Source organism: Notechis scutatus, chromosome 1, assembly GCF_049901735.1.
Source record: "Notechis scutatus isolate UNSWTSFEM ecotype Mainland chromosome 1, rNotScu1.2, whole genome shotgun sequence".
Lineage (NCBI taxonomy): Eukaryota > Metazoa > Chordata > Lepidosauria > Squamata > Elapidae > Notechis > Notechis scutatus.
The window spans coordinates 160,590,553-160,610,207 of record NC_142009.1 but is presented as its reverse complement, the minus strand read 5'-3'; the positions used below and the strand labels follow the sequence as shown (position 1 = coordinate 160,610,207).

Sequence of the window (19,655 nt, the reverse complement as noted above, 5' to 3'; positions counted from 1 at the left end):
AAAGTGACAAGATGCAATTCACACCAAGATGATGGGCCCCACTGACAGAAGCAAATTTCCTCATTACAACCATTTTTGCATGCTCCAATTCCCTAAGTAAGAATCAGGTGCCTCTAATACTGCTCAGTAAAAGTTCCCCACCTTCTGTACTAAGGATCACATGCGGCCCACTTCCATAGCTAAGACTGCAGATCCTCTTTCCGCATAAACTCTCAAGTTTTTTGGGTACAATAGTACTCTGATTATCTCCAGTTCCCAGACAGTTACTGCAATTTAGTCCAAATACAAAAACCTGGAAAAAAAAAAAAAAAAGCAAAACCAATGAGCTAACATGGATATGTTTATTTATGGCACGTTAAAAAAATTCTAAATTGATTTTGCGGTATATAACAGATTTGCAATGAAACTGAGATTTATAATAAATATGGAATAAGGGACGGTTAGAAGATAAATCAGGTTTAAGAGTCTATACATCATTTCAAATTAAGACAGGCTATTTGGAAGTGTTTTGGGCTTGAAACAGTTTCAAGCTAAAAATGCTTCCAAGTTACCAGATTACATTTTCTCTGTTTTACTTTGAATAATGATGGATAGATCCATAATGATGTAAGTGGGTCTGAATTTTTATGATCTTCCTATTCAACCCAGGAACCATCAATATTCTATCCCCTCAAAGTGAAATGCTTTGTGGTTGAAAAGACTGAAATTTACATTATGTTATAATCTTAAAGATAATTTTTATAAAATGATAAATCGTTGGTATATGTCACTGGAAACATTGTCTAGAACAGTGATCCCCAACCTTTTATGCCGCGCCCGGTACCGCATCAGCTGGCGCCGCGCCCGGTACCGCATCAGCTGGCGCCGCGCCCGACCGGCATGCTGGGCCGCTATTTGATGAGGCGCCCGTGACCACCGAAGCACTTTTCATCAAAAAGATGGCGGCGCCATGCCGGTGAGCTTTTCCAGGTAGAAATGGCTTACCCGGAAAGCTCATCGAGATGCCGCTTTGATGAAAGCTCCGTGAGCTTACCCGAAAAGCTCACCGGAAGCACTTTTTCATCAAAAAGATGGCGGCGCCAGCAACCAGCGCCCGGTAGGGACTGTTCTGCGGACGTCCGTCCACGGACGTGGTTGGGGACCCTGGTCTAGAATATATAAAGGTACTTGAAATTTATGTTGGAAATGTAAACAAGAGGATACATTTTATTATGCTTGACGGATGTACAATTTAAAAAAAAATTGGACTGAACTACATGTATTAATCCAGAAGATTTTAAAGATTACTATATAATTAAAACTAGACACTTTGGTTTTGGGACTGATCAATAAACATTTGAGAAAAAGCCATGGAACTGTTTCTTATAAATGATACCTGCAGGGAGATTATATCCACCAAGGGGTTGGGGGGGAATCAACATTATCCACAGTAGAGGAATGGATAGATGGGACTTCTGATGTGACCAAATTGACAGCTTCGATCAGAGAAAATATATTATCTAAACTTAATGCTGATTATAAATATAAATATTTTTTCATGAAAATAAAATGATTAGAAAATAGATTATACAAAAAAATGTAAGTCATGCTGTAATCATAGCGTAAAAGAATCTTTATCTACAACTGCTATTAAGAAAATCAGAAACTAACTTCTTTCTATTTCACTTCTTTTTCTGCCTTTTTCTTCTTTTTTTCCTCTTTTCTTTATTCTAAATACAGGTAGTCCTCGACTTACAACCATAATGGAGCCTACCCACTATGGTCACAAACCATGATGGCTGTTAAATGAGGTGCCCATGTAATCGCCTTACTTAACAACCCCAATCCCTGCTCTTCCCACTGCAGTTGTTAAGTGGAGCACAAGATGCCTCCGAAATGAGGGAGGCTTGGGAGACCTAGCGCAGGCTCAGGCCCGCATTGTAGCACCTCCCAAGCCCAGTGGATATTTACAAAAAATATCGACATCCCTTCCCACAATTAATACAGTATGCTAAAATAAGATTTCACTGAAATCAATAAAGGTAAGAGTAGCATCCATTCAACTGGCTGATGTCAAAAACCTCAGCATATATTTCACGTTCAATATTTGAAGGCAAGACCAACAGGAATGCTAAAGCTATGGAGGGAAGAAGAGGACTGTTGGCAAAAATCACACGGACTTGCCCATCAGGAATTAAGCTAAACTGGTGATACATTGAATGAAAAAATAAGAGTATGTTAATAAGAGTATGTTTAAAAGGCCCAGTTCTTTGATGGGTTTGTTTAAAGATCAAACCTTCCATCCAAAGTATTTCATTGCTGTTTGAAAGGAGCTTAAAAAAACAACAACACTTGTACTAAGATGTCACCTTCTAAGATGTCACCTTCAATCTTCAGTGTAGCTGCAACATATCTTTAAAAGGATTAGCTCAATATTGGGCACCATGCTTGGAAAAATACGTTTTTTGACATAACATGGACCCCAAATAACATTCAACATCCAGCAAACTGTGCATGAGTGAGATTTTCATTTAACTGATTGGGTTTGCCATCAAAATCTCTAATTAATCTTTGCTATGTGAAAACACAAGAATATGTAGCTACTTTTGTACAGAGTAGCAAATTAGCTTCCTATAGCAGAGTTTGAAGTACTTTCTTAATCTGCAGTGTTTCATAACACTTGGGTAATTATTTATTTTAAATTGTTATTTATTTCAACTTGCCGAGTTCCTGGCTGGTTTCTGGTTTGAAACCAATCAGATCTTGTAAAGTTTCCCTTCATATATGAAGGAGTGACCAAAATATATTTTATCTAACACCTGATGTGGATAGTAATAACAGTCCCCATATAGATATTTCCATCTGTTAAGAGGACATCTATGCCTGTGTGATTTGTACTCCAGATTTGTAGCCAGCTGAGGAATTCTGTGAGTTGAAGTCCACAAGTCTTAAAGTAGCCAAGGTTGGAGACCCCTGCTCTAACTTGTAAAGCAACTTGTTCTTGTTTAGATGTAGGTGACCTTGGAGAAATAATGCAACAATCAGCAACATGCTTCAAGCCCAAAACAGAAAGAGAAAGGTTGAAAAGAAACTTAAGCTGAACTTATCCTTAACTCCTTTGGGTATAAGAGGGAGGGAAAAGTCAACACAATCAGGCTTTTCAAGATTCGGTTTGCCATTGCCTATCTCAATAAAGTAGAGATTGATCACTCTGGAGCAGTCCCGCCTGATTTGGCCACCTTGAAAGGTGGACACCAAATGTGGTGGTGGAAGACAATAAAAATGTGCAATATGAAGGTTTGGCCACAATAATATCCAAATTTGGCTTTCAAATAAATAACCCAAGTTGTTAAAAACTGTAATCCTTTTGGGGGGGGAAATTTTTTTTAAAATTATTTTTAATTTTAATTATAAGAATACAACACAATACATCCAACTCATCCTTGTTATACATATATAAATTTTACTTCATCATTTATAATCTCCTTATTTAATAAAGGGAAAATACTTTTTCTATTAAAAAACAATCATATTAAGTGTATTGAATTATCATCTAAATAAAACTAGACACTTTTTTGTTCCACTCCTTTTCCTATGTGATACCTGGCCTATTATTCAAAATTTAAAGATGCCTTTAAGAAAAAGCACAGAAAAAGATCTGTGCATTGGTCCACTCTTCCATAGCAACGAATAAGGCAGCTGAAGATACATCCATGTTTGGGACTGGGATTTTCTCTTTCTCTCCTTTTCCTTCCCCTCCTTTTTTCTTCTACCAAGTCATTAATTTTCTAGTGTTTCTCAATTCTCCCGAACCTGAACAGACTCTAGCTTCCTTCTTTAGAGTTCCTCCATGCATGCATACCTTTTTATTTATTTTTTAAAACAAGTTTTATTAATTTTTAAAACACACAAATTATCATTATTCATTACATGTTTAAACCTTTTTCCATTGTAAATTTAACAAGTCAGATAAATTATGATTCTGTTTTAAACCATTTCCATATAATATACCAAAACCTCTTATTCAATTTCTCTTTACTTCTCTTTACTCTTATTCAATATCATTATTATTATTTCATCTGATTCTTTCTGACTTAGTTACCATTATTCTCATTCTATATTTCTACAAGTTTTTACCAATTCTCCCCCAAAAAGACATATACACACAACACACAAAACATAAAAATATCTTTTGGAAAGTAACTTGGACCCAGGTGTCTCTCTTTTCATGGACTTCAATTATATTCATGCTCATCTTACATATCATTACTTATTTTATTTACCATTCTAAGCCTTCTATATTAACTTCTCCACATATTTCACACTTCTTAATTCTACCTTAATTAATCATCTTAGTTTAAATCATTATATTTGTATCTTTTGTCCATTTTTTATCATCCCTTTGTCTCATCCCTTATGAAAAAAAGAAAATCAGTTTCTCCTGAAATCATTAATCAGAGTATGATGCCTTTCTATCTCCCCCCTAAGTTAATCAAATTAATCTTTAAAATAATATCTAATACCCAATCAGATTTTGCTTGGTACATTCTATCTAACTAATACATCCAACACAATTAAGTGCATAATTAGAGAATAAATCCAAATATTAAAAAGAAATACTATAATAAAAATTTTATAATAACATCAATACCATAATTTTATTAAACGCTTTAATTAAAACAATATTCTAAACCTCTCCTATTATTAAGTTTTAAAACCAATCATTTTTAAACATTTTAACATTTTAATCTCTTATCAACTCTTAAACCATTGCAATACTACCATCTCATCTTATGTACCTTGCAAAATCTTTTTTTTTTTTTAAAAAAAATTATACTTTATCCATTATCCATAAAAATTCCTTTTTCCATTTAATTTCAAAACATTGTAGCTTTTCTCCACCTTTTCCCTTTCTTTCTTTTCCCAACAAACCTTTCTACCCCCTTCTTCTAGCCTCTGCCTTACCGGCTTCCCTTCTCTGTCGTATTTCTTTTCCCTTTGTTTGCAATCATCATATTGGTTTTGCACTTTATTTTTCCTTTCTTAAATGTTTTTTTAGATCTTAAGTCCTTAAATCCTTTAGTTTTCTTCTTTTCTCTTCTTTTCTTTTCTTTCTCTCTTCCTTTTTCTGGATCAAATTCTGAGATTCATTAAAGATGGCTCCTTCCTTTCTTTCTTGTTCCTCTGCTGTCTTCATCTGTTGTAATTTTTGTTGATAATTAGTAAGCGCCATTTCTAAGAAAAGGAAAGCTTCTTCCACACCATTTCTTAGTTCCTCAACAGAAAGAGCCATTATAAATCTTTTCTTTTCTTTTCTCCTTCTTTCTTCTTACAACAACCAGAATGTTCAAAAGAAAATAAAAAAGATAAAACAGTCCCAAAGTTATCAATCAGTCCAAACCAAGGCAGAGTTCTCACTTTCTCCTTCTGGGGTGATATCAATCAAAGAGAAAGAAAGTCCAAATCTGTTTAAAATCTTGTTACAATATATTCTAGTCTTCAAATCCTTAAGGCATCTGCTCCAACAAATCTTAGCATACAAATATTTTCTTTTAATCCTCTCTCTTCCCACTCATCGCTTAAAACCAATTTCCACCTAAAAATAGGTTTCTTAATATCCAGTTATTTATTCCGTAGGAAAAGAGGGAAAGCTATCCTTTCAGCACCTTCAAGCAGCCGCTTTTTTCCTCTTCTGGCAGGTATTATTCAGAAAGTCATACTTTTCAGGAATTTTATTAAATATGTCTTAGAGTCCTAGGAGCCAAGAAAACTTTCTCCTCTCAATCACTTTCTCCACTTCCTCCTGCGCATTCTTACCCGGCTGCCAGCTTCTTTGTGGCGGCCATTACGGACCGCCGCTGCACCGTCCTGGGAAAAGGGGGTTCTGCCGGCCAGGGAGGGGGTCTGCAACACCCCCAGTCCCTTCTCCGGATCCCCTACCTTCAGCTGCCCCTGCAGGGCAGCCTAGCTCCGCACTCCGCATGCATACCTTTTTAAATGCTCTGAATCACCCTCCCTTGTTCAAAGCCTATCTTTCTCTAGACCTCCTGTTTGCTTCAAACTTCATGGATGCCTGGAATCGAGCTGTTTAGAACAAGCTACTTCACTCCTCCATCCCACCTCTAAATAAGAAATGCCACACAAGTCAAGCATTAAACAGGGGCTCAAAGCTTACAACCACTGACATTAGTGGCCCTTCATTAGTTTTCTAGGCTAGGGGACCAATGACACTTTAGGATTTTTGCAAAAAGGCAAGTCAACTCAGAAACCAAAGCAACTCAACTGTGTTCTGGAATGAGATCAAAAGAGGGCTTCCGTAACACAGCAGTTTCATCTTGTGATTTCCTGCTAGATTTCTGCTGAATGGAAAGTGAGGAAATTGGTTATTTCACGTGAAATTCTTGGATATCCGATCGTTCAGAGATAGAAGGCATCAAATTAATTTCCAGAACGTTAAATCTATTGGACCATTTGCAGATCCAAAGCACTGAACTTCTATGCAAGTACCGTATTTTTCGCACTATAAGACGCACTCTCCCCCCGCAAAAGTGGGTACGTCTTATGGAGCAAATATTGCAGCTGATTGGTAGTGGAATACCACAGATCAGGTGTTCTAGGTGGCGGGGATCGCCACTGCTGCCCGTTTGCTGCCTGCCCATTTGCCACTGCCCGTTTGCTGCTGCTGGGCGGCAGCGGCAGCGAACAGCAGCCATGAATGGGCAGGCAGCGAATGGGTGGTGGCTAACAGGCAGCAATAGGTGGAGGTGGCTATCCCTGCTGTCTAGAATAGCTGATCGGCAGTATTCCAGGAGACCGATCCAACCGCCAATCAGCTGCTTGGCAGCGAAGGCTCCAGTGTTCCCTGCCGGCGGCAGCCGCTCAGCTCAGTTGACCAGTGGTGGGTGCAACAGAGAGGAACCCTGATGAGCCATGTGCTGGGGCTGCAATAATGTGCTGAAGCTGGCCAGGCTGTTTGCTGCAAGGACGCTGGGAGGCAGATTTTTTTTATTCTTGTTTTCCTCCTGCTAATGTACATCTTATAGTCTGGAGCGTTTTATAGCGCAAAAAATACGGTAAATTACATAGACAGGAAATCCAAAAGTAAAAACCACAGAGCAGCCTTCCCAAGCCCAATTTCTTCTTGATATGTCCCAGCTACAGTACTTAAAAAAAAGAAAAGAAAAGCAGAAATGGAGATGTGCAGCAAAGAAAGACTAAGAATCTGGACTGAATTCATGGGAAGAATTCATTGCTTGGATTCCCCTTGGCTTCAGATTCAGAATGGAGTCCTATTGTCTACTCCCTGATGAAGCCCTCCATGTAGATAGGAGCACAGGACATTCTTCTTGAAAAAAAGGGTTTTGTTTTGGGATTACAAAATATGTGTTCTGTAATTATATACAGGGTATTTGAAAGAGTAAAGCAGGAAGTGAATTCTATTTATGACTACCGTTTTTATAAAATCTTTTTTTTCTGAGGCAAGAGACACAATACATATTTGATCAGTGGAAAGTACTCTAGGCTCAGTTTTATTTTTCAGCGGGTCACAAATATTAATTTTAGCTGTAACAAAGAAACTGCAATATTCATCTTTTTTTAAACCCTGCAATTTTTGTTTTAAATATTAATTGTACATGCACGCTATTACAATCTTAAAACAAAAGTTTGCTATTTTTATATTACCCACTAGATATCCAAACAATGTTATAGGCAAAGAAAGTGAACACACCTATGTAAGTACTATAATCTTACCTCATCGCTGTGGGTGATGTATATAGCTTCATTGGCAGATGTTCCAAATACACATGCTTTTTTAATTGTTGCCATTTCTTGAGGTGAAAGCAATGTAAATATAGGCCACTTCCCGACCTCCATCATAGCTTTGCTGGAGTTATGAATATGTTATTTTATCTGTCATTTAAAATGTCTTATAGTATTCTCTGGGGGGAAAAAAGAGAATCCATTCTTATTCAAGTATGAATAAAGTCTATTTCTGTGGTGGGATCTTTCATGGGTGTCATGATGATCTTAGGGCTGCTCCAAATGTTATTAGCAAGATGATCCAAAGAGGGAAGGGCAAAATAATTAAAATAAATGTGTAAATAACTTTACTATCCATTTTTACAAGACATGAAAACTGGAAATTCAAGGAATCTTTTTTAAAAAAAATTTGGAAGGAAAGAAGTGTTTTTTAAGGAAGATTCAAAATGTACGACACCAAAAAGTTATACAAAATGGTATTAAATATTAATATAAATATTAAGTATTAAATAGCTAAATAATAAATCCAAGTTGCAGCTCCCAAAACTGGAGAGCACTGCCAAGTTCGTAAGAGAGACACAGAAATATCTCTATCCTTGGAAATTGCTGCAGGTCACTTTCTGCCAAATGCCAGCTGGGCTCTTGCTTTTTGTTGTTGTTGTTGTTGTTGTTTTGTTTGCCACTAGTGTTAAAGTCTCATGCCTGAAAAGTTTTTGCCTACCACATTTTGCATTATTGGTGCAATATCCTTGTGATTACAGTATAGGTACATAAATTCACCAAGGTAACTGTCAACTACTCATCAATACCTATGACTCTAAACATATCCCCATTTGATGGGGGAAATGTTAAATGTATAAGCTACAGAAAATCAGTGAATGTGGTAGAACAGTGCATGAAACTCGCTGTCAGGCAAAAAATCTGGACCAAATTTTGATTCTGTTTGGGTAAATGCAAGTACTGTATCCTCTTCCCTGATCCTACTGACTTGGTACCTCCCTTGTGTTTAACTTCATCTCCTGAAGCATTTTGATCTAGACAAGGAAACAAGTAGCCACACAACCTGCCTTACCTGAGATTCACTGAAAACTACTCACAAAAGGAAATGGATTATAACTGGGAATTTTGCCAGGATAAAAGTGCTGTGTAATGCTACATGACACCTCAATGAATTTGTCAAAAAGTATACTTGTATACATGTGATTACAAAGAATAATACAAATTAGGACATTTATTTTGATAAGTAGCATCCATGTTTATTCTGCTTGCCCTGAAAAAAAGGTCAAGGATTCTTTTAAAGCACCAAGATTTTTAACAAAAATGATTCTTGTTACAATTTCTTTCCAACAGGTGGAAGGAGTGGGGTGTGATAAGGGGGGGGAGGTGTTCTAAATTAGGTCCTTTTTCCTGGTCTGAAGATTTCTTGGCCAATTTACATCATTACCCTTCTGTAATACTACAAGAACCTATTATTAACAATACCCCTCTCTCAGAGAAAGCACCCATGCAGTACCCTTAGTATTCAACTTGAACTAATTTACACTGCTCAAAAAAATAAAGGGAACACAAAAATAAGACATCCTAGATCTGAATGAATGAAATATTCTTATTAAATATTTTGTTCATTACATAGTTGAATGCGCTGACAACAAAATCACACAAAAATTATCAATGGAAATAAAATTTAGCAACCCATGAAGGTCTGGATTTGGAGTTACACTCAAAATTAAAGTGGAAAAAAACACTACAGGCTGATCCAACTTTGATGCAATATCCTTAAAACAAGTCAAAATGAGACTCATTGGTATGTATGGCCTCCAAGTGCCTGTATGACCTCCCTACAACACCTGGACATGCTCCTGATGAGGTGGCGGATGGTCTCCTGAGGATCTCCTCCCACACTTGGACTAAAGCATCCCCCAACTCCTGGACAGTCTGTGGTGGAACCTGGCATTGGTGGATGGAGCGAGACATGATGTCCCAGATGTGCTCAATTGGATTGAGGTCTGGGGAACGGGAGGGCCAGTCCATAGCATCAATGCCTTCGTCTTTCAGGAACTGCTGACACACTCCAGCCACATGAGGTCTAGCATTGTCTTGCATTAGGAGGAACCCAGGACCAACCGCACCAGCATATGGTCTCACAAGGGGTCTGAGGATCTCATCTCGGTACCTAATGGCAGTCAGGCTACTTCTGGAGAGCACATGGAGGGCTGTGCGGCCCCCTAAAGAAATACCACCCCACACCATTACTGACCCACTGCCAAACCGGTCATGCTGGAGGATGTTGCAGGCAGCAGAAGGTTCTCCATGGTGTTTCCAAACCCTGTCACGTCTGTCACATGTGGTCAGTGTGAACCTGCTTTCATCTGTGAAGAGCATAGGGCGGCAGTGGCGAATTTGCCAATCTTGGTGTTCTCTGGCAAATGCCAAATGTCCTGCATGGTGTTGGGCTGTAAGCACAACCCCCACCTGTGGACGTCAGGGCCTCATACCACCCTCATGGAGTCCGTTTCTGACCGTTTGAGCAGCCACATGCACATTTGTGGCCCGCTGGAGTTCATTTTGCAGGGCTCTGGCCCTGCACCTCCTGTCCCTCCTTGCACAAAGGCGGAGGTAGAAGTCCTGATGCTGGGTTGTTGCCCTCCTACGGCCTCCTCCATGTCTCCTGATGTACTGGCCTGTCTCCTGGTAGCGCCTCCATGCTCTGGACACTACGCTGACAGACACAGCAAACCTTCTTGCCACAGCTCGCATTGATGTGCCATCCTGGATGAGCTGCACTACCTGAGCCACTTGTGTGGGTTGTAGACTCCGTCTCATGCTACCACTAGAGTGAAAGCACCGCCAGCATTCAAAAGTGACCAAACCATCAGCCAGAAAGCATAGAAACTGAGAAGTGGTCTGTGGTCACCACCTGCAGAACCACTCCTTTATTGGGGATGTCTTGCTAACTGCCTATGCTTTCCACCTGTTGTCTATTCCATTTGCACAACAGCATGTGAAATTGATTGTCAATCAGTGTTGCTACCTAAGTGGACAGTTTGATTTCACAGAAGTGTGATTGACTTGGAGTTACATTGTGTTGTTTAAGTGTTCCCTTTATTTTTTTGAGCAGTGTATTTTTCCCACAATTTATTTTGGGGCTTAATTTTTTTCCTTATATTTGCTGCATGTATATACAATTATCTGAAAAAAGAGCAAGGCTGCTCATATCACTTGCAGGAAAACAGGAACTCATAACTATCAATGCATTATTCTCATAGACCTTCTTGGTACCAGCATTTTTTCAAGCTACATTCTAAAAAGCATTACAGTCCTACATAAATCTCTTAACACTATTGAATCTTTCCAGCATCTTAAGTGCTAATATAAGTCATAATAAACCTATTACAAAAGCATTAAAGAACAAAATAGATAAATACGAATATAAAAAAGCTAGACATAACAGAATAGAGGATCAATATTAGAGGTTTCTGAATGCTTAGCATGACAGTCAGAAATAATTTCTCAGCACATTCACAATCTGCAAATATTGTGCAGAGTAACATGAATAAAACGTATCAGCATATTAAACAATTGAGTCCCTGGGAAAGCTTAAGTCTCATTTAATTATTTGAAGGGATGAAGTATGAGATGCTCCAAACTCAGGATGCACAAATAAATGCATCAGGACATCAGCAAAAAACCTTGCAGGAGTTTTTTTCCCTTTCAGAAAGTTACGGTACTATAGCAAGTAAGGCTTGTGCTTAGAAGATAGAATAGAATAGAATTCTTTATTGGCCAAGTGTCTTGGTGTAGATGCTCTCAGTATACATAAAAGAAAAGATACATTCGTCAAGAATCATAAGGTACAACACTGTTGATGAGAGGTGTATTTCTCATTCAGTAACTCACATCAATCCCAGCATACTACCCTTGCTTATACAGGAAAGCAAGTCCAGGAAACATATAAACACATATGTTCTTCCTTAGATTTCTGAACAAGCTATTAACCACGATGCGATCTTTTTTCTCAGTTCACAGACGTTCCACTCCCTCGTAAAGTTCAGGGAAGGCGCCCCAGTCCGTGGCTCCGGGACAGGGTTGCCAATGCTGGTTTTTTTTAAAACCCGGATCTGAGGCTTTCAATGCCTGTCTGGGTTTCTAGGTTTTGTTTTTTAACTTTAAAACTGTAAGCTGTTCTCTATTTACATTATATAGTACGTATTAAATAGGTAAAATAATTTAGTTCAAAACTGATTGTGGTTTTGTGTTTTTTTTTAAAAAAAATCTGGGTCTTTTGTGTAGAACCTGGCTTTACTTGAGAACGAAATCTTGGATTTTTTTTAAAAGAAAACCCAGCTGGTGCCCGTGTCCCGGACCTCCTGATTTCCAAGATTTCCACCCCTCCCCGAAGACTCGAGCCAACCCGGAAGAACCCGAGGCGTGTGATTATTTCCCAAAACTGCAGCCAAACGGATCCTCCTCCCCTCCTTCCTCCTCGCTTTTCCCATTATACGCCAGAGCCAGACGTTTCCGCTATTCCTCCACTTACATGCGTGACAGGATAGGAGAAAAAGAGGCCAGCCCGTTCTTTCTGCAGGAAGTCACCGAAGAGAAACGGGGGGTGGGTGGGGGGTGTGCAGCTGCCACAGTCTGAGAAGGCACCCCTCCCTCCCACTTCCCGACTGCTTGCAGGCAAGAAAATAGTCGGAACCAGCTTAGCGCAGGGTGGCCCAAAAAGCAAGGGGCGCTTCGCCAGGTAGGGAGGGAAGAAGAAGGCGGATGCTCCTTCGGCGCCTCTTTTAAACCGGGAGCGGAGCCCCGCCCAGCCGACCCTCCCGCCTCTCCTCACCTGTGGCCGGTTTTTGCAAAGCGCCGACTCCACCGAGCTGCCCCGGGGGCCGGCAGGAAGCGGAGAAGCAAAGGCACTGACCCACACCCAGGGGCGCATGCGCCGCGGGCTACGCGTGAGATTTACAATGCCGGCGGCTTTGTCTTCTTTGTGCGTCTTGCTGTATTGCCCTCTTCCGATTCGCTCTGGTGACGCTATGAGCGAGAAAGACGGGGCAAGAAGAAGCTATTTTCGTGCTTTTGGTTTTCCTCATTCTTTCTTTCTTTCTTTCTTTCTTTCTTTCTTTCTTTCTTTCTTTCTTTATATATTTTTTATTTTATTTTATTATTTTATTTTATTATATTTTATTATATTATATTATATTTATTATATTATATTTATTATATTATATTATATTTATTATATTATGCTATACTAATACTATACTAATACTAATACTAATACTATACTATACTATACTACACTATATTATTATTTAAAGCAAAGTAGGTCCTTGTTACCACTAGTAAATCTGGGCTACAATGTTGCAGACAGCGCCAATTGGCCAAAAAGAAAAGAAAAGATGAAGCTTTTGTATCTTTACAATGCTGTCATCCAGCAGTTGCCTGGGGCTTTGCAGTCCAGATCTTTCCCGTCGCCCCGCCCCTGTCTCGCCTCGGTTTTTCATCATTTTGGGGGGAATCCACGGCAGAAGGCAACAGCTGCTCTCCAATCGTTGGCCTGTTCTGTTCTTTGTGCTCTGATCGAAGAAAAATAATGCAAAAGGTCCACAAAGTCCAAAGAACCATCTCTGTCATAGAACTCCAACTGGACAACCAGCTAAATATGAGCCAGCAGTGTGTAGCAGCAGCCAAAAAAGCTAATGCAATCCTAAATTGTATTAACAGGGATACAATCGAGATCAAGTGAGGTACTAATATCAGTCTATAAAGCTTTAGTAAGACCACACCTAGCGTACTGCATCCAGTTTTGGTCACCACATTATAAAAAAGATGTTGAGACTCTAGAAAAAGTACAGAGAAGAGCAACCAGGATGATTAGGGGACTGGAGGCTAAAACATACAACGAACGGTTGCAGGAACTGGGCTTGGCTAGTCTAGTGAAGAGAAGGACCAGGGGAGACATGATAGCGGTCTTCCAATATTTGAGGGGCTGCTACAGGGAGGAAGGGGTCAAGCTATTTTCTAAATCTCCTGTAGGCCAGACAAGGAATAATGGATGGAAACTGAACAAGGAGAGATTTAACCTGGAAATAAGGAGGAACTTTCTGACAGAACAATCAATGAATGGAACAGCTTGCCCTGGGAAGTTGTGGGAGCGCCATCACTTGAGACTTTCAAGAAGAGATTGGACTGCCATTTGTCAGAAATGGTGCAGGGTCTCCCGCTTGGGCAGGGGGTTGGACTAGATGACCTATAAGGTCCCTTCCAACTCTGATTATCTGTTATTTGTTAACTCATTTTAGAGAGAGAGAGGAAAAAAATACTTTAGTTTCTCACAATGCACTGGAAAAACCTAGCTTGAATCGTGGCTTGTTGAATCAAGGACACTTGGCTGGCTTATGTAGGATAGTAGATTTAAAAAGTTGTCCTGAATAAGCATACTCTGCCCACTCTTTCATTTCCTAGGAGAGCATCATAGTAATATTTCACAGGCAGCTCTTTTATTTTAATCATAGGGCATACCTGCAGATTGGAGTGGAAAGAAGAGATTCTTGTTAGCCCGTTAATAACAACCCAGCGCTGTTGTTGGCAGCAAACATGCCCTGAACTTTGGGCATTTAGGAGCAACTATCCAAAAACTACCTATCTCCACTGCCTGCTCATTCTATTAATCATCCTCATCCTCTAGTCTTTCCTTTCATTTGAAGATGCTGGAAAGACATTTTCAATGGTTGTTGTACTAATAAAACATTTTCTTAAAAGGCTTGCTTGATATCACGTTGAGAACTTTCTGGCTGCCCAGTGTAAATAATAGTTTCTTCGCCCAGTGATTTCAAATTACAGTGATTAATTTTGTTTCTGCCTCTGTGTTGTTATGCTGCTTCTGCAGAACTGGCATGCTTTGCTTTTTTAATGCTTTTGTTTTAAATATATACTTGATGTTTTGATTAATAATCTCATAAATCAGTAAAATGGTAGGATAAATGACTATTTAAAACATGCATTTCTCAATGTTTCTCTCTAGAGAAACATGTATTTCTCTAATCATGTATTTCTGCACCTATCCATTGTGGCAAAAGAGTAAAATTTGAGAAAGGATGTTTTCTCTTATACCACTACCATACCTGCATTATGCTCTTTTCAAACCAAGGAAACATTTTTGTATTTTCCTAGGCATATTAAAAATAACAGTTGAAGTTTTAGAATCTAATTATTTAATTGCTATTTATTACAGAGATATAGTATATTTATATTCTTCTAAACAGTACTTGGATTCAAAAATTTTTACTACCGGTTCTGTGGGCGTGGCTTGGTGGGCATGGCATAGTGGGCGTGGCAGGGGAAGGATACTGCAAACTCCCATTCCCTCCATATCCCGCTAACCTGCTTTCCAGTTTCGTTCTCCTGTGTAGGGCAACACAGAAGAAGACTCAGCCAATCAGCTGGGACTCGGGAGGCAGAGAATAGATGGGGGTGGGGCCAGTCAGAGGTGGTATTTGCCAGTTCTCCGAACTACCCAAAATTTCTGTTACTGGTTCTCCAGAACTGGTCAGAACCCGCTGAATACCACCTCTGCTTCTAAACTATTTTGTCAGCTTGATCCTTTTTTAAATAAAATTTTTATTGATTTTAAAACAAACATAAACAAACAAAACATAAAACATATTTTTGAAAGCAGCTTGATCCGGTTACATCTCTTCGTACAGACACAAATTCAAATTCATGTTCATTTTATATACCATTCCATATCTTATTACCATTCTGCATTTTCTATATAGCTTCTCCCCTCTTTAACTTTCTTAATTTTATTTTATTTATTTCATCTTAATTCAGATCATTATACTTATATTCTTTGTCCTGTTTCCAGCTGTCTATTATTTTTTCTCATTAAACAAAATTTCTCCTGTAATCACTGATTGGAGTATGACGCCTTTATATCTTTCCCCTAAATTTATAACACTTAGTATAATGCATAACTTCCATTCGGATTCTGCTTAGTACGTTCTAAAGTTACACACTATATTTTAAAAAGATAAAAAATTATAAATATATAATATAATTAAAACAACAATCCATACCAATTCAAATCTATTGTTAATATTAGTATTCATTTAAATCTTAAACATTTTACACATTACTTTTCAAATAAGTATCATACTTCTATGGGAACACTTATAAACTTTCCATAATTACTTCCCCCCCACTTCAGTCATATTTTAAAACATTATATCATTAAAATGTTCCCATTCCTTCCTAGTTCAATTCTCTCATTTATTTCATTTATTTTGTTCACAAAAGTTTCACTAAATTACACTGAGTATTTTATCCCACTTTTTAATCATATGTTGTTTCCAATTTTCTAACATTATTTCTAATACAAATATAACAATACAATCTTATGTACCTTTGCAGAATCACTTTTTCAGTTAAATTTTTACCCATTATCTCTAAATAAGTCCTGTTTCTTTACATCTTGCTCCACACCTCTGTAGCTTCTCTTCCCTTTCTTCCTTCCTTGCTTCTTCTCTCTGTCCTTTTTACCCCCTTGTCTCTCCACCTCCATTTCCCTCTTCTGTGTTCCCATTTTCTGTTGCTTTCTAACATTATATCCACTTTTCACCTTATTTTTCCCTTTTTTGGTTGTTTTTTTGGGTCTTAAAGTCTCTATTCTCTTTCCCCCCTTTCCCCCTTCTTCCCTAAGTAAAGTTACTTGTTCATCAAAGATGGCTTCTTCTTTGTCCCAATCTTCTAGTTGCACAGTCTTTTCTTGTAGTTTCTCATAGGTACAAATCACCATTTCTAAGAATTGAAAAATGGAGCCAAGAGAGCCCTTCCCTTCTTGTTCTTCTTTATATTTTTTAAATTCCATTTTCAGTTCATCCACAAGTGATGCCATTGTAAAAAAAAATTCAAACAACCACCCAAGTGTTTTTAGTCATTCAAATATAATTTCCAAAAGTCCCAAAGTCACCAAGCAATCCAAATACACACAAGCTGTTTCTTTTAACACTTTCTTCTTTTTTCACTTTCTCTTCCTGGGGTTACTATTTAGTTACAAAGTTCCAGTTAAGATGTATCTTTTAGAAGTCTTATTAGAATTTAATCAGATTCTTTTAAATTCCAGGCAGTCTTCTCCTTCCAAATCCTACTCTTATTCTTTTCCTCTCCCTTCCCACTTACAGAAAAAAAAATATTATTTTTTTAATATTCAGAAATCCTTATTGTCCCCTTGACATTTAATTATCCAGTTTAATTACCTCTTGATGCCAAAGCGGGTTTTTCCGATTTCTCATTCATCTCTATTCGCTGTCAACGTAAGGAAGGAGAGTGAAAGAAAAAAAACTTTCCCTTTTCACTTTCATTCGCTGCTTCCGAATCTTCTTTGGGAGCGATGTATCTTTTTTAAGATTTAAATTCCAGGATACCTTGGTTGTTGCTTCTTATCCCGGTCAGCCAAAACTTTCACTTCTTAACTTCCTCCTGCACTTTCTTTTCCGGATGAGTGCTTCTTTGAGGCGGCCATTTCTGACCGCCGCTCGTTCACCTTCAGGAAAGGGAGTTTAGCCAGCTGGAGAGGAAAGATGCGGCTTTCCTCGACCCTGCTGGGATCTCCCCCCTCTTTGCCACCTCTACAGGGTGGCTTAGCCCCGAAGCCAGACTGGCTCAGGACGCTCCAGCGGCGAGCCCAGGCAGAAACCGCACACGATCGTGGATTCCTGCCTGCCGCCAAAGCCCTGCAAACCGGAAGTCCTGTTAATTTGTAACCTTGAATTGGATGAAATCGTATGTCACAGGGCAACAATTTTTGAACCAAGACACCTCAAATAGGCTCACTTACAAAATGCCATGAACCATGACTCCCATGGAATTAAATTTGGGAAAGTTGTGGCAGCTTCAGCAATGCTGCATTGCTCTTGCTTCAGTGCCACATGATAATTATTTCCAAAATTTCCAGATGCCTTCCTGCAAGTCAGTGGAGAAGCCAGCAGAAAGTTGAAAGTTGATCAAGATTTCCAATGCTCCCTGACAGCTTCCTAGTAGTTGCCACGTGCTCACTTTTATGCACCCTCTGCAATCCACATAGCACCTCTGGCACACCACCACATACTTTCCCTAACCAACATGGCATCCTCTTGTGCACATTCATGCACACTTCCTGACCCACACTGTACTCCCTTGCAGTCTCTCCAATCTTTATAGCACATCCTGGCATCTTGTGTGTCCTCCAATAAGAGGCATCAGGCTGGTCGGGGGAGGTTTTCCATGTGGGTTGGTCAAGAGTGCATGAGAGGTGCCACACTGGTTGGGAAGAGTGGATGGGGGTTCACTAAGAGGAGCTGGGCAGGTCAAGGAGATTGTGTGGGGGTGTGGCTCTGGTTGCGGATGGTGTGCATGGGTACGTGAGGATGCCTGAGAGTCACAACATGGTTGGGGAGGATGTACAAGTGTTAGGTAAGGAAATATACTATATATCATAGTATGTTTATCTGTAGTTCTTATTTGTGTCATTCTCTATCTTGACCTTTTATCATTTTTATATTTATCGCACTGTTTAAGGTCAACTTTAGATTGTTTTATAGCTTTATAATACTTAATGCATTATATTTAATATATTGCTAATACAATATACTGAATACATTGATTTAAACAATGGTCTGACAATAGTCTCTGAGTGACTTAATTCACTTCCTTGATCCAGTTGTGGGAATTGAAGTCTTTCCATTATTTTCTGTCTTTACTGTAAAAAAATGAAACACTCAGGGATTTGTAAGAAGTCAGGGTAGCAAGATCTGTTCTTACATCTCCTGAATTTCCTGGATCTTCTGCTAGGATTACTTTCTTGCTGCTTTTTAAAGTTGTACATGCACACACACACACATACACAAATCCTGTGCATTTCCTAAATAACTTGTTTAATCATATTAAGCAAATGACTCACTTCAGGGAATTGTCTCGATACTCATTGGACAGATCCAGCTGTGACCTGTCACTCTAAAGCTGCCACCATTGATGTCCAAACAAGGCATTGGTTGGTCCCTTGCAATGGTTTTGCCATCTCCAACATGGTAATCATGCCATGGCCAGACCTAGCTGGCTCCAGTCAAGTGAAATTGTGTGATAGGACAGACACAAGAGTATCACCCTCCCATCCTTGTATAGGGGAAGAGTTGATTCACTTACAGGTCCTGGCAGAATTGGCTTCCTGCCTCTCCAAGTTGAGAAGCAGAGACAGGATCCAAGCCAAGTGAAAAGGGCAATGCTGCAACCAAATAATCTTCTTTATTGTCTTGGATTATGATAAAGTATTGACTCAAAAATCCTAACTGGAAGAAAAAATAGTTGAGATAATTTAATGGGGAGGCATATGGTATTGTGAGATCCAGTTTAGTAGTGCAGTGGTAAAGGCTAGAAAAAGGGAGACCACGACTTTTAGTCCTGCCCTAGGTATGAAAACTGGCTGGGTGACCTTAGGCTAATTAGCCTTAAAGGGGAGTGGGGCAAACCATTTCCCAAAAACTTTCTCAGGAAAACTGCGGGCAATTGTGAGGAGTCAAACCTGACTTGAAGGCAGGGGTGGGATTCAATTTTTTTAATAACCGGTTCTGTGGGCATGGCTTAGTTGGTGGGCATGGCTTGGTGGTAATGTGACTGGCTGGGCATGACCAACTCAACATCACTCACATCGAGGCACGCATCTCCTTGCCTGGCCTCTCATGACTGTGGGGATGATGCAATAGTCATAAGTGTGAAAAATGGTTATAAGTCACTTTTTTCAGTGCCATTGTAACTTTGAATGGTTACTCCACACAAGCAAAGTACCAGCAAAGGAGGGGAAACAAACTCCAGAGAAGTTCCAGAGACAGGAAGTCTAATCCTGCCAAGAATGTAATCAGGGTTAACGGAGAGGCAGTTTC

At 39.2% G+C, this 19,655-nt stretch overlaps 1 protein-coding gene across 2 annotated transcripts in view; it reads right to left on the bottom strand.

Annotated features, from left to right (window-relative positions):
• Positions 1–12,699, bottom strand: part of RCBTB1 (RCC1 and BTB domain containing protein 1) — a 33,307-nt gene extending 20,608 nt beyond the window's left edge. Inside the window, exons 1-3 of one of the 2 annotated variants that reach the window (XM_026679069.2) lie at positions 12,578–12,699; positions 7,732–7,919; positions 142–292 (exon numbers count right to left, since the gene is read on the bottom strand). In XM_026679069.2, coding sequence (XP_026534854.1) covers positions 142–292; positions 7,732–7,857 — 277 coding nt within the window. In that variant the 5' untranslated portion in view covers positions 7,858–7,919; positions 12,578–12,699. Of the gene's footprint in view, positions 1–141; positions 293–7,731; positions 7,920–12,277 lie in introns of both variants that reach the window. The other variant, XM_026679068.2, reaches the window with a different exon arrangement.
• Positions 12,700–19,655: the final 6,956 nt, after the last annotated feature.